Here is a 15,240-nt window from a genome sequence, read left to right on the forward strand (position 1 = left end):
GTAATAGATGATCAGTGCACTCTCAGCACTAAGGCAACCTGACCCTCCCTCAATGCAAGTAAGCAGTGAGTCCAGACAGAGGGAATGCCACAACCCATTGTTCCCCCTCCCCACAATACAAAACTAGATTAGAAGATTTAATATTTCTCCCTTGCTCTCTTTTGTTCCACTCACTTACAAAACTGCCATGTTTATGCAGGGTTTGGAGTCCAGCTCTCAGGGTGAGGGAGGGAAAGGATTTTAGTAGGATCATGGACCCTTTGAGGCTACACAGTAATGTAGTCATGACATCAAATGTTGAACCCACCGATCAGTTCAATGGTCCAACATTTTAAATGTTTAATATTGCACTTTTATCTACCTCAGGATTGTTTTGCATAGAAGCTTTCTAACATCAAACTACAAAACTGTCAAGAAAGAGAACACGTAAAGACACTTCAATGAACAAGGTTAGCAACATTTATTATGTTGTGAATAAAACACACCATCCCTGGATGAAGAAAAAATACAAGGTTTCACAAGGTTCATTTATATGAATGGGCCCACTTAAGCATATCAATCATTGCATCTTAATTGTTTCTCCCATGTGAGTACTTTTGGGATTTGTGTCATTCCTGAAACATCAGTCAACACGGCCATGATATAATTTCTCCCGTGTGAGTCCTTGTGTATCTTTTGATGGTCAATCGGATTGAAGCCTGTGCCACAGTTGGGGCAGTAACAGTCTTATTTCTCCTCTGTGTGAATTCATTTGTTGATCGAGCTGTAACAGTGTTTTGCCACAATCAGGGCAGTGAAATGGCTTCTCTCCCCCCGTACAGGGTTGGGGTTAATTCCACAAATTCAGTTCTAATTAAATTCCCTCTCCCTATAAATTCAAATTCCAGATCAGTAATTAAATTCCTCCCAATTCCAATGTTAGGTAAATTCCAAGAACTCAATTCCCAATTCAATATTATCCCCAATTCCAAAAATTCCAATTTGAATTAAATTCATTCAGGCTTCTTTCTGGCTGATCATGTCACTGTTCAGACCGCTTAGCTATAGTGAAATATATAATTACAAGTTGAAATGATTTAAACAAATCCTGCAATAAAAAAATCCTAAGTGCATACATTTTCATTCAATTCCAAAGATTAAATGTTTTTACAATTCCAACTCAGTCTAATTCCAATTCCATAACTTAAAAGATTGTTGAAATTTGAATTGAATTCATTGTAAATTCTCCACTTCTTGAGTGAATTCAAGAATTGAATTGGAATTTCTAACTAAATTGGAATTGACCCAAACTCTGCACCTGTGTGAATCCGTATGTGTTTTTTCAGATTACTGCTGTTGCAGAATCCTTTGCCACAAAAATGACAGTGATAAGGTTTCTCTCCTGTGTGAATCCTCATGTGTCTTTTTAGATTTCCATTCTGGTTGAATCCTTGGCCACAATGACGACAATTAAAAGGTTTCTCCCCTGTGTGAATCCGCATATGTATTTTTAGATGTCCACTCCGAATGAATGTTTTGCCACAATCATGACAATAATATGGATTCTCTCCTGTGTGGCTCCTCATGTGTCTTTTCAGATCTTCATCCTGGTTGAAGCATGTACCACAAACAGGGCAGGAACAACAATAGGAAGTAGCATGACTTTGACTGGGTGATTTCAGGAGGGAGAATTGTGTCGATGTCTTACCCTTAGTATTGATACGGGACCTTTGTCCTTTTGCCATCTCTGATCTCTTTGATATGACTGGCTTAAAACCTGACAGAGGTCCTCCAGTCTCCATACCACCTACACTTTCAATGTTTTCACTCTGAGCTGCATCTGGATTTACTGCAGAGAGGGGCTGGGAGACACTGATTGGTTCTGATTCTATGTAGTCCTCTCCATCAGGTTGTGTTGTGATCTGTTCAGTTGTAGGGTCTCTCTTGCCATTTCCTTCCTTTTGGGCTTGATAGAGATGTGAGGGATGAGTTGGGTCCTCATCACAGTCATTTTTCACACAGCCAGCAGTGAATATGGAGTCTTTAGTATCAGTCTTAAACCCATGAATCTGCTCTTCCTCCTGAGTGGTCCTGAGTTCCTCCTCTTCCTCTTTAATCTGTATGGGCTCTGTGTCCTCCGGTCCCAGACTGGGGCTCCACTCCTGCTCACACTGCTGCTGCTCAGAGGGAACCTCTTCTTCAGATACAGAGAGAGTACGCTGTTGGAGGTCTGGAGAAAAGATGAAACAGAGAACTTAATACTGACATTATTACATTTAGGTCTACCCGCTAACTTTAATATTACACTTACCAAAGTGTTTGGACCTTTTAAAAACCCTGCTGTATGTAAAATAGTGTGCTTTGAATTGGGGAAATAAATCAATGTGACTCTGGATGACAACAATGATAATGAATAATAATGAACATAATGTTTACAACATTAGGGCTGTTTTCTTAAAGTTACATCCACTTCGTGTTTTGTTTACTTGCCACGGTACTAATGAGTATCACTGAATGCAAAGATTCTCAGGAACATATGAGTCTTCGGTTTCCCTCTACAATGCTCATAAGCACAGAATGACTGGGGGAAGTTAATTGGATGCAGTTGTGATCTTCTTCGTTTGAACGGTTTGGGCTATTGGCAATTATGACCCCATCCCTGAAAGCTAAGACTCACGAACATACAGGTAACTGCATCCAGTTTTCATAACTGTGACCTTAATTGCCTACCGTCTTTAAGCTGTGTGTCTTAACGACCGTTCCACAGATGCATGTTCATTAATTGTTTATGGTTCATTGAACAAGCATGGAAAACAGAGTTTGAACCCTTTACAATGAAGATCTGTTAAGTTATTTGGATTTTTATGAATTATCTTTGAAAGACAGGGTCCTGAAAAAGGGAAGTTTATTTTTTTGCTGAGTTTATACAAATGTATGTGGACACCCTCTAAATTTGTGGATTCGGCTATTTCAGCCTCAACCATTGCTAACAGGTGTATAAAAATCGAGCACACGCCCAAGCAATCTCCATAGACAAACATTGGCAGTAGAATGGCCTTACTGAAGACCTCAGTGACTTTCAATGTGGCACCGTCTTAGGATGCCAAGTCAGTTCGTCAAATGTCTGCCCTGCTAGAGCTGCCCCGGTCAACTGTAGGTGCTGTTATTGTGAAGTGGAAATGTCTAGGAGCAACAATGGCTCAGCCACAAAATGGTAGGCCACACAAGGTCACGGAACGGGACCGCCAAGTGCTGAAGTGCGTAAAAATTGCCTGTCCTCAGTTGTAACACTTAATGAAATGGGTTTCCATGGCAGAGCAGCGGCACACAAGCCTAAGATGCGCAATGCCAAGCGTCAGCCGGAGTGGTGTAAAGCTCGCCGCCATTGGACTCTGGAGCAGTGGAAACGCGTCCTCTGGAATGATGAATCACGCTTCACCATCTGGCAGTCTGACGGACTAATCTGGGTTTGGCAGATGCCAGGAGAACGCTACCTGCCCCAATGCATAGTGCCAACTGTAAAGTTTGGTGAAGGAGGACTAATGGTCTGGGGCTCTTTTTCATGGTTTGGGCTAGGAGTCCTTAGTTCCAGTGAAGGGAAATCTTAACGGTACAGCATACAATGACATTCTAGATGATTCTGTGCTTCCAACTTTGTGGCAACAGTTTGGGGAAGGCCCTTTCCTGTTTCAGCATGAAACACAATGCCCTGTGCACAAATCAGGGTCCATACAGAAATTGTTTGCTGAGATTGGTGTGGAAGAACTTGACTGGCCTGCACAGAGCTCTTACCTAAACCCCATTGAACACCTTTGGGATTAATTGAAATGCAGACTGCGAGCCAGGCCTAATCACCCAACATCAGTGCCCGACCTCACTAATGCTCTTGTGGCTGAATGGAAGCAAGTCCCCGCAGCAATTTCCCAACATATAGTGGAAAGCCTTCCCAGAAGAGTTGAGGCTGTTATAGCAGCAAAGTGGTTTTGGAATGAGATGTTCGACGGGCAGGTGTAGTGTGTTATATATTATTATATTTGTGTTATTTATAAGGTGATTTGAGCTACTGTTGCTTCAGATGTCACGTATTTGACAGTACACTTTACAGTTGCGCACTGTAAATGTAGCCACCAGTTCTAAGGACGCACAAAGTTACTTATTTTCAAGCTCATTCTCTGTCTCATGGGATATGGGTTGCGTTTTACATAAATACATTTTACTATCATACCGCATTTAGCCATGACAATTGTATGCTATTTTCCCAACTTCAAATAGCCATTAGCCTACAGCTGTGCACCAACGGAGGGTCCAAGACTTGACACTGATCAATGTAAAACACTCACCAGAAAGTAAAAAAACAAAAACAGAATCAGTTCTATGAACATCATCTCAGCCGAGAAAAAACATATTTTTCAAATAGTGAAAATTTCAAATTCCCATCCCTAGTTAATAGGGAATTAATGTTACACAGAAAATGCTTAGTATTCAGAGGATTGCACTGTACTTCAGCCACATCTGCCTCGATCTCACCATCCCTAAAAAGTGGTTATCAGAGCCCTAATAAAGGTGCTTGTCAAACCTGATAGATCAATGTCATCACAAAATGCAGCCTAAAAATAACATGAATTAGCCAATAACTCCTCCAGATAAAGGCCTATGCAACTCCTGTTTTGAGCACATCATTTGATCATATGCTGAGGGTATAAAACTATGGTGTTCAACTTGAGCCAACAGTGATTTAGCCACAACTTTTGAACATGGTGCCATTCTTTAAAAAATATTATGGTTAGAAGGGCAATGGGTCATGTCAAATATTGAAATGCAAGAAATTAGAGTTGTGTGGCAGAAATGAGTTGCGATGAGTGTCCACCAACGACATCAAATCGAATACTTGAAAATGTCCATTCTTTAATTATTTCTTTGTACCTATGTTTGTGCCGTATAGCTGCAAGCTTTTCTTTGGGTGCTGAATTTTTTTAAATATATATATATTTTTTGTTTTCCCCGACCTCTGCCAAGGGAGGCTTTGTTTCTTAATGGAGAAAGAGCTGCAACGATGCTTTCTTTTTTGCAAGGGACACAAACATTTTAAAAATCTAAAAAAAACTATAGATTCCAAATCCAACTGACAACTCTATAACAATCAGGACAAGCACAAGTAGGTAGTAAAAGCTTTAAATAACATTGGATTATGGTGCGCAGTTTAAAAGTCAGGGTCTAAATTTACTATTGAGAATTAGAAAAGTAGAATAGGTATAAGGTGCAATTAAAAATAAAATAAATATTGTTATGTCAGTCAATTAGCTGGCTTGACTAATTTACCAATCTAAACTTGTGGTAATCATGGTTGAATTACCAACTGGGGAGCCACCATTGATTTTGTTATTCACTGGTCACTCAATACCATAACCAAAAACATTGCACACATTTCTCACCACCCTATGGCAAAATGTGTAGAATTTAAGGAAATTAGCTGTAAAACTGCAAATTGTTCTCTACGCCCTATGGCAAGATGAGTAGAATTGCAGTAAATTAACAAAAAAATCATAATAACATTCTCTCTGTTGCCTATATACTTTTCTCAAAAGTCACTAGAAATTAGCATTTAAAACCTGTTTTTCAACAAACCAAAAAAGTCTGGGGGCATGCCCCCAGAACCCCGTAGCAAAGTGTGTCTCACCCCTAGGATTTCACATTTTGGGGAATATTAACAGGAATATATGGGAAATAACGGAAATATATGCAAATATTAACACAATTTAAATGCTTTTTACATTGGATATATTTACCATATCATATGGAGACAGAAACAAACATTTTACCTGATCATAAATAGACAAATTTGCAAATGATTAAATCCTTCCAATATAAAAAATACATCATTTTAGTTACGAAATTGAACTTTAATAAAATATGAATTATATGGGATATTTCACTGAACAACTAAAGGGAATATTGAATGATCCATCGCATCTCCCAAAACGTTTTCAACATACATCTGTAAAATGATGTCTAGAAACTAAAGCTTTGGTTGTCTTCCTCTCAAGCTTCACATGTCTTCTCCCTGGACCTCAATGTCCACCTCTTGACCATCAGACTCTGCGGCAATACACGGTAGTGATAACACCATAGCCCTTGTTGAGCTCTGCACCAGACAGGATGCTCTTGCCAGCATACTTGGGTCCAATATGTATACTGCAGCTTTTATGGGCTTCAGGCAGAAGTCTTCATGTTTTTGATGTATTTCAGAACTGCAGTTTCCTCTGCTTGGAGCAACAGTGAAGGGCAGTACAGATTGCTGCTATAACTTGATGACACTTCACATACCTAACCATTTCCTTGGCTCTCTTGTAGAGTGTATCCATTGTTTTCAGTGCCATGATGTCCTTGAGGAGCAGATTCAATGCATGAGCAGCACAGCCAATGGGTGTGATGTGAGGGTAGGACTCCTCCAATTTAGACCAAGCAGCCTTCATGTTCACAGCATTGTCTGTCACCAGTGCAAATACCTTCTGTGGTCCAAGGTCATTGATGACTGCCTTCAGCTCATCTGCAATGTAGAGACTGGTCTGTGGTCCCTTGTGTCTGTGCTCTTGTGGAATACTGGTTGAGGGGTGGAGATGATGTAGTTCATTATTCATTGCCAACGACCATTTGACCACCCATCAGAGATGATTGCAATACTGTCTGCTCTCTCTAAGATTTGCTTGACCTTCACTTAAACTCTGTATCCAGCAAATGAGTAGATAAAGCATTGGAGGGTGTTGGAGGGGTGTATGCTGGGCGAAGAACATCTCTTCTAATACACATTGCCTGTGAGCATCAGAGGTGAACCAGTTGCATACACAGCTCGAGGAAGACATTCATCAGCATTTCTCTGACTACGTTCAGAGAAGTCAGAGAAGTCAACAAAAAATCTGATTCCAGGAGGACCATGAGCTGTTGCTATCAATAAGGTGTCTGATTAATAGAAGAAGGACTTTTGTCAGAGGTTGCTTGTTGTGAGCGCTGAGGGAACTTGGCCAGATGATTCTGCATCTTTGTTGCCTTCACATATGATTTGTCACAATATTTGCAAATGTATACAGCTTTTCCTTCTACATTAGCTGCAGTGAAATGGCTCCACACATCAGATAGGGGCCGCGGCATTTTCCTGTAAAGATTTAAGAAAACATTTATTTAAAAAAATATATATATATATATATATTTTTTTTTAATAAATGTTTTCTTAAATCTTTACAAGAAAATGCCGCGGCCCCTATCTGATGTGTGGAGCCATATATATATACATACATACATACATACACACACACAATTCCATATACAGATAATTAGTTAAGCAGGTAGATTAAACTCCTTTGTAAGATAAATGTTTTTAAATGAAACATGTATGGAATAGAGGTCAACCGATTAATCTCCATGGCCGATTTCAAGTTTTCATAACAAATCGGTAAATCTGCCTTTTAGGACCCGATTACATTGCAATCCACGAGGAGACGGCATGGCGGCTGACCACCTGTTACGCAGGTGGTCACCTGTTACGCAGGTGGTCAGTGCAGCATCAAAAGGAGCCAAGGTAAGTTGCTAGCTAGCATTAAACTTATCTTATAAAAAACAATCAATCAATCTTCACATAACATGTTATGCGTGCACCCTCTCCGGCCTCTAGGTCCCCAGGCTGCTCGTTATGGTGCACACCTGTCACTATCGTTACACGCACTGCGCGTCAGACTCACCTGGACTCCATCACCTCCCTGATTACCATCCCTATACATGTCACTTCCTTTGGTTCCTTCCCCAGGCGTTATTGTTTCTGTTCTTGTGTCAGTTCTGTGTGTTGTTCGTGTTTCTTATTTTTGTATTATGTTGTGTTTAGTTATTAAAACACTCACTCCCTGAACTTGCTTCCCGACTCTCAGCGCACGTCGTTACAAATCACTAGTTAACTACACATGGTTGATGATATTACTAGGTTAACTAGCTTGTCCTGCGTTGCATATAATCAATGTGGTGCCTGTTAATTTATCATCGAATCAAAGCCTACTTCAACTTCGCCAAACGGGTGATGATTTAACAAAAGCACATTCGCAAAAAATGCACAATCGTTGCACAAATGTACTTAACCATAAACATCAATGCCTTTCTTAAAATCAATACACAGAAGTATATATTTTTTAAACCTGCATATTTAGTTCAAGTTAGCAGGCAATATTAACTAAAACAGCGCTGTTTATGACTTCAAGCCTATCAACTCCCGAGATTAGGTTGGCAATAATAAAGTGCCTATAAGAACATCCAATAGCAAAGGTATATGAAATACAAATGGTATCGAGATAGTCGACACGTTATATTTCCTATAATAACTACAACCTAAAACTTCTTAACTGGGAATATTGAAAACTCATGTTAAAAGGAACCACCAGCTTTCATATGTTCTCATGTTCTGAGCAAGTTAGGACAAATTCTTATTTACAATGACGCCTACCCCGGACGACGCTGGGCCAATTGTGCGCCGCCCTATGGGACTCCCAATCACAGCCGGATATGATGCAGTCTGGATTCGAACCAGGTACTGCAGTGTGTTAGACCACTGCGCCAGTCGGGAGCCCAAATGTGTATTGTATGTTGACATTGACATGTTGTGGCTTTCGGATTTACAATATAAATATAAAGACTCGTATTTCACTTACCAGTTTAAGGTAATGTTAGCGTCCTCTCCTTTAGCTGTTGTCTATGACACTTTCCCGGTAGATTTCTGCTAGAATATCGTCCAAAATCTGTATACCTGGACTTTCATTTAGCTTTTCCAGTATTAGTAGCCATATTGTAAGTTCAACATTTGCAAAACAGTTTTCATAACTCACAGATATGCAAGAATATGTCGAAGCAGGTTACGCATAAATGTCCAAACAGAACTAGCCTCCTGGCACGCTAGGTTAGCTGAAAGTTTGTGCGCCAGACAAAGGGTTTCCACTAGTGGTCGACCGATTAATCGGAATGGCCGATTTAATTAGGGCCGATTTCAAGTTTTCATAACAATCGGAAATCTGTATTTTTGGTCGCCGATTTGTTTTACACCTTTATTTAACTAGGCAAGTCAGTTAAAGAACACATTCTTACTTTCAATGACGGCCTAGGAACGGTGGGTTAACTGCCGTATTCAGTGGCAGAACGACAGATTTTTACCTTGTCAGCTCTGGGATTCAATCTTGCAACCTTACGGTTAACTAGTCCAACGCTCTAACCACCTGCCTCTCATTGCACTCCACGAGGAGCCTGCCTGTTATGTGAATGCAGTAGAAGCCAAGGTAAGTTGCTTGCTAGCATTAAACTTATCTTATAAAAACAATCAATCATAATCACTAGTTAACTACACATGGTTGATGATATTACTAGTTTATCTAGCGTGTCCTCCATATCTAACTGGGTGATCTATAAATCATGGGATTTATGTCAGTTGCTAGGTTCTAGCAGGTGAATGATTCATGTTCTAATGATTATGCTAGCTAGCTAGGTGTGGCTCCATACAGAATTAAGCTTTAAATAGTTTGTTTTCGGAAGCTAGCGTCAGACTACAACGTAAGAGTTAAACACTTTAACAACAATGACTTTGTCAATTGCTTTCAAACACTTATTACAAAGTAGAAAATAGCTTGTTACCTATCCATAAAAGAAAGACATTTAAACTTACCGGCCATAACTAACAGCTGGGCTTCTTTGATGGACATTGTGCAAGTAGTCTCAGTGGTAACCTAGTAATACACGTCGTGATTGACAGGTGGTTGCGCCAGACAACACAGCCCGTGTGAGCTGTCACCAACCAACTAGTGTAGAGTATACTGGTCTATCAAAAACCTAATCTGATTGGTTAGAAGAAACAGGTCTCTCTCTGCCAAAATTCTGTGCGTGCGAAATTGACATGTGCAGGTGTACAGATGCAATTATTGCTTGCAAATATTATGTTACACGTTTGAGAACGTGTTTACAACTACTGTACAGATGATTATTTCATGTTGACAACTCATCAGTTACCCTTTCAAATTGTGTTTACACTATGAAAACATTCTACACACTCACATCATTATGTCAATGATTTACCTCCATATATATGTCGCTATTGCGCCCCTTAATTAGAAAGACGTATTGAGTAGCTAACAAACCTGCTCCGTGTAGCTTTAACGTTATATCAGGCTCAGGTTGAAGAACAATGTCGAGCAGCCTCTGTAGACGGACAACTTCCTCCTGATACTCTGCTATCGTTTTTTCAACGACACCGAATATCTCTTCAGCAGCAGCTGTTAATCTCTCGTTGAGAAAAACCCTCAACAACTGTATTTTAAACATTTTTAGATAATGCAAGTGAGTATTCACGAGATAGCAAGCGGTGTTGTTTTCATCACGTGGCACGGCATGAAAGACAAAAGCATCCTGTAGGTTATCACCGTCTCGTCAGCAACACTATAGTAAAGTACTTCTGGGTCACGGAATTTCTCAAAATAAAAGTCTTCCACATAATAGTAGAAACGTGTCAATAACCTGTGATTATGAATGATATATGAAAAATAATTGTCTAAACATTAACAATGATTCATATTTGTTCATATTTAAGTCACATGTGCATTAAAATTGGGTTTTAAAACATGTTCCAAAGTCATATCACTGTACATGGAATGCATATTGGCTTATAAAGCAACTATTCTGGGTTCCACAGCAAAAATATATTGTAGCTAAAAGGGTCTGTAGAATATAAACTCAGCAAAAAAATAAACATTCCTTTTTCAGGACCCTGTCTTTCAAAGATAATTTGTAAAAATCCAAATAACTTCACAGATCTTCATTGTAAAAGGGTTTAAACACTGTTTCCCATGCTTTTTCAATGAACCATAAACAATTAATGAACATGCATCTGTGGAACGGTCGTTAAGACACTCACAGCTTACAGGTAGGCAATTAAGGTCACAGTTATGAAAACTTAGGACACTGAAAAGGCCTTTCTATTGAAAAACACCAAAAGAAAGATGCCCAGGGTCCCTGTTCAGCTGTGTGAACGTGCCTTAGGCATGCTGCAAGGAGGCATAAGGACTGTAGATGGGGCCAGGGCAATAAATTGCAATGTCCATACTGTGAAATGCCTAAAACGGCGCTACAGGGAGACAGGACGGACAGCTGATCGTCCTCTTATAGTGGCAGACCACATGTAACAACTCCTGCATAGGATCGGTACATCCGAACATCACACCTGCGGGACAGATACAGGATGGCAACAACAACTTACCAGAGTTACACCAGGAACGCACAATCACTCCATCAGTGCTCAGACTGTCCGCAATAGGCTAGGCTACACTGAGGGCTTGTAGGCCTGTTGTAAAGGCAGGTCCTCACCAGACATCACCAGCAACAACGTCGCCTATGGGCACCAACCCACCGTCGCTGGACCAGACAGGACTGGCAAAAAGTGCTCTTCACTGACTAGTCGCGGTTTTGTCTCACCAGGGGTGATGGTCGGATTCGCATTTATCTTCGAAGGAATGAGCGTTACACCCAGGCTTGTACTCTGGGGCGGGATCGATTTGGAGGTGGAGGGTCTGTCATGGTCGGGGGCAGTGTGTCACAGCATAATTGGACTGAGCTTGTTGTCATTGCAGGCAATCTCAATGCTGTCCGTTACTGGGAATACATCCTCCTCCCTCATGTGGTACCCTTCCTGCAGGCTCATCCTGACATGACCCTCCAGCAAGACAATGCCATCAGCCATACTGCTCGTTCTGCGTGTGATTTCCTGCAAGACAGGAATGTTAGTGTTCTGCCATGGCTAGCGAAGAGCCCGGATCTCAATCCCATTGAGCACATTTGGGACCTGTTGGATCGGAGGGTGAGGGCTAGGGCCATTCCCCCCAGAAATGTCCGGGAACTTGCAGGTCCCTTGGTGGAAGAGTGGGGGAACATCTCACAGCAAGAACTGGCAAATCTGGTGCAGTCCATGAGGAGGAGATGCACTGCTGTATTTAATGCAGCTGGTGGCCACACCAGATACTGACTGTTACTTTTGATTTTGACCCCCCCTTTGTTCAGGGACACATTATTCCATTTCTGTTAGTCACATGTCTGTGGAACTTGTTCAGTTTAATGTCTCAGTTGTTGAATCTTGTTATGTTCATACAAATATTTACACGTTAAGTTTGCTAACAATAAATACAGTTGACAGTGAGAGGATGTTTCTTTTTTTGCTGAGTTTATATATGGTGTCATTTCATGGGCCTCTGAATAACAGTGTTGCTGGCCTTTTACTCCACCCATTCCATCAGCGACAATGTGAATTACTGTATATGGAATGCTTATTGGCTTATAGAGCAAGAACTGTTCTGGGTGCCGCAGTAAAAGTATTGTAGGGAATACTCATAAGGGTCTGTGCCTTCAGAAAGTATTCATACCCCTTGACTTATTCCACATTTTATTGTGTTACAGCCTGAATTCAAAATGGATTACATGTATTTATTTTTCGCACCCACCTACACACAATACCCCATTACGACAAAGTGAAGAAATGTTTTCAGAAATGTTAAAAATGTATTGAAAATGAAAGACAGAAATATCACATTTACATAAGTATTCACACCCCTGAGTCAATACATGTTAGAATAACCTTTGGCAGCGATTACACAGCAGTGTGAGTTTTTCTGAGTAAGTCTCTAAGAGCTTTTCACACCTGCATTGTACAATATATGCACATTATTATTTTTTAAATTCATCTAGCTCTGTCAAGTTTGTTCTTTATCATTGCTAGACAGACATTTTAAAGTCTTGCCATCAATTTTCAATCCGATTTAAGTCGAAACTTTAAGTAGGCCACTCAGGAACATTCGATGTTGTCTTGGTAAGCAACTCTAGCACTGAACAGGATAAACGATTATCTGTGCCAATGTAAAAGTGAGGTGGGGAGTACTAAGTAGGGTCTGTAGAATCTATATATGGTATCATTTCTTGGGGGACTGATGTCTATATGCCCAGCAACACTTTCTACTCCACCCACTCCATTGGTCCTAAAGCAATACACTATAGGCCTATACACTGAGTATATAAAACATTAGGAAGACCTGCTCTTTCCATAGCATAGACTGACCAGGTGAATCCAGGTGAAAGCTATGATCCCTTATTGATGTCACTTGTTAAATCTATTTAAATTAGTATATATGAAGGGGAGGAGACAGGTTAAAGAAGGATTTTTAAGCCTTGAGACAATTGAGATATCAATTGTATATGTGCCATTCAGAGGGTGAATGGGCAAGACAAAATATTTAAGTACCTTTGAACAGGGTATGGTAGTAGATGCCAGGCGCAATGGTTTGTGTCAAGAACTGCAATGCTGCTGGGTTTTTCACGCTCAACATTTTCCTGTGTATCAAGTATGGTCCACCACCCAAAGTACATCCAGCCAAGTTGACACAACTGTGGGAAGCATTGGAGTCAACATGGGCCAGCATCCTTGTGGAACGCTTTCGACACACCTTGTAGAGTCCATTAATTTTCTGGACCCCAATTCTCAGCGGTGCAAATAGGCCTTCTCATGAGTCCTTCTTTAACTACCTACCACTACTTTCTGAATTAACACTCTCCCATTTGACAGGAGTCAACGTAAACACACAATTATTTGGAGTGGTAAGCCTGAACCCTCCAAAACTTACATCTGACAAAACACATTTCAGTGAATCCTTGTTTATTTCGACGTCAATCTCTCTAGTTACATGCTGCTCACCTGATTCAGTTGTCATAGAGCTTACGATTTCCTCATCTGATATACCTCTACCACAACGTTCTGTCTAAGTGGTAGTATTCATTCCCAATATCTTGGGTGTCTGAAATTTGATTGGGCTACACACTTGACACTATCATATGAACTATTTTGCTACATCATGATGAAGATCAGAAGCAGGTTCTTTATCCTATAAAGAGTGTATATTTTGCATATTAAATTGGCAGTCTGAGGGTCTTCTCTGAGCAGTTGGCATTCCCTCATTTAAACTCTGTACAATAGGTTTTTGTACCTGAGCTTTATTTACATTCTCTGTTTGTGCAATTTTGTTTAATTTCACTTTGTCACCAGCAATAGTATTGCTCTATTCTTGTCCCACATATTCCTAAGATTTTGTGACACTAAGTTTAGTGGCAATGGGTTTTCCAATTGGCCATTGCAAAGTTTTGGCAACTTCCTCTTAAAATTGAAAATCACATTTTTCATGCTGCTGCATAACTTAATGCATTGCCATTGAACTAGCATGGTAATCCCCCCAAAAATGGTGTTAATTTTTGTTGTTGTTGTGATTCTTAACTTTCTGATCCTCCCCAACATCCCTGCCACCCCCATACAATTTAGATGTCATATTTGGTGGTTCAGCAGCATTATTTTCATGTATCATCTGTTGTGTTAAATGATTATGATCTATGCATTTATCAGTATTGTCAACTCCACAGTTAACTCTATCGCCACAGACAACAGTGTCACTATCAGTACAGTCAACTCTTACTATAGCACTCGGTCCACCCTTTGCCTCCACAGATATTGACTTTTTTGGACAAATCAAAAAAGATTTTCAGAAAAGCCTTTGACTCGCTTCCTGAAGTGCCACAGCCATTTGGTTAGGCAGCACAAAAAGTTTACATCAGCAAGAGCAGGGCAGGCCAGGGCTCATAATTAAGATATTAATTGCATTTCTTTTTTTGCAGTTCTTTTTTTTGAGTAAGAACGTCACAGACGCACAAATATCATACCCCCAAGACATGCTAACCTCTCACCATTACAATAACATGGGAGGTTAGCATTATATATCATACCCCCAAGACATGCTAACCTCTCACCATTACAATAACATGGGAGGTTAGCATTATATATCATACCCCCAAGACATGCTAACCTCTCACCATTACAATAACATGGGAGGTTAGCATTATATATCATACCCCCAAGACATGCTAACCTCTCACCATTACAATAACATGGGAGGTTAGCATTTTGGGGAGGATATGATATTTGTGCACCTGTAACTTTCTCACTCACCATTATTCACAATTAATTCAGAATTATCTGTAAGTGTTTAGAAACATATTATATTCTTATTTGAAATAAAAGTGAGTCCAAAATCACAAAATACATGATTTACCATTCATTTCTATTGGTCACAAAATAATCTGAAACACAACCAAAACAAACAACAAATGTATCCAACAAGTTTGTAGATTCACAAGCTTGATGTAATCATTGTGTGCTAA

The 15,240-nt window shown here is 40.1% G+C and overlaps 1 protein-coding gene across 2 annotated transcripts; it reads right to left on the bottom strand.

Annotated features, from left to right (window-relative positions):
- Nucleotides 1-431: 431 nt before the first annotated feature.
- On the bottom strand, nt 432-10,441 carry LOC109897828 (zinc finger and SCAN domain-containing protein 21). 2 transcript variants are annotated; one of them, XM_020492425.2, is made up of 2 exons: nt 10,137-10,441; nt 432-2,209 (listed from the first exon to the last, which is right to left on the bottom strand). In XM_020492425.2, the coding sequence occupies exons 1-2, from the start codon at nt 10,318-10,320 to the stop codon at nt 1,269-1,271; spliced, it is 1,125 nt and encodes a 374-aa protein (XP_020348014.1). In that variant the 5' UTR covers nt 10,321-10,441; the 3' UTR covers nt 432-1,268. The 2 variants fall into 2 exon arrangements, with proteins under 2 accessions (XP_020348014.1, XP_020348016.1); XM_020492427.2 differs by lacking the exon at nt 10,137-10,441 and adding an exon at nt 9,668-9,912.
- Between the last annotated feature and the right edge of the window lie 4,799 nt (nt 10,442-15,240).

Source organism: Oncorhynchus kisutch, linkage group LG10 (genome assembly GCF_002021735.2).
Source record: "Oncorhynchus kisutch isolate 150728-3 linkage group LG10, Okis_V2, whole genome shotgun sequence".
Lineage (NCBI taxonomy): Eukaryota > Metazoa > Chordata > Actinopteri > Salmoniformes > Salmonidae > Oncorhynchus > Oncorhynchus kisutch.

Bases quoted from the DNA above. Each gene is read 5' to 3' on its own strand.
- LOC109897828 (XM_020492425.2), bottom strand. From the start codon at position 10,320: ATGTTTAAAATACAGTTGTTGAGGGTTTTTCTCAACGAGAGATTAACA. The intron at 2,210-10,136 runs GTTTGTTAGCTA...TCTTTTCTCCAG, and splicing joins GTTAAAGCTACACGGAGCAG to ACCTCCAACAGCGTACTCTC.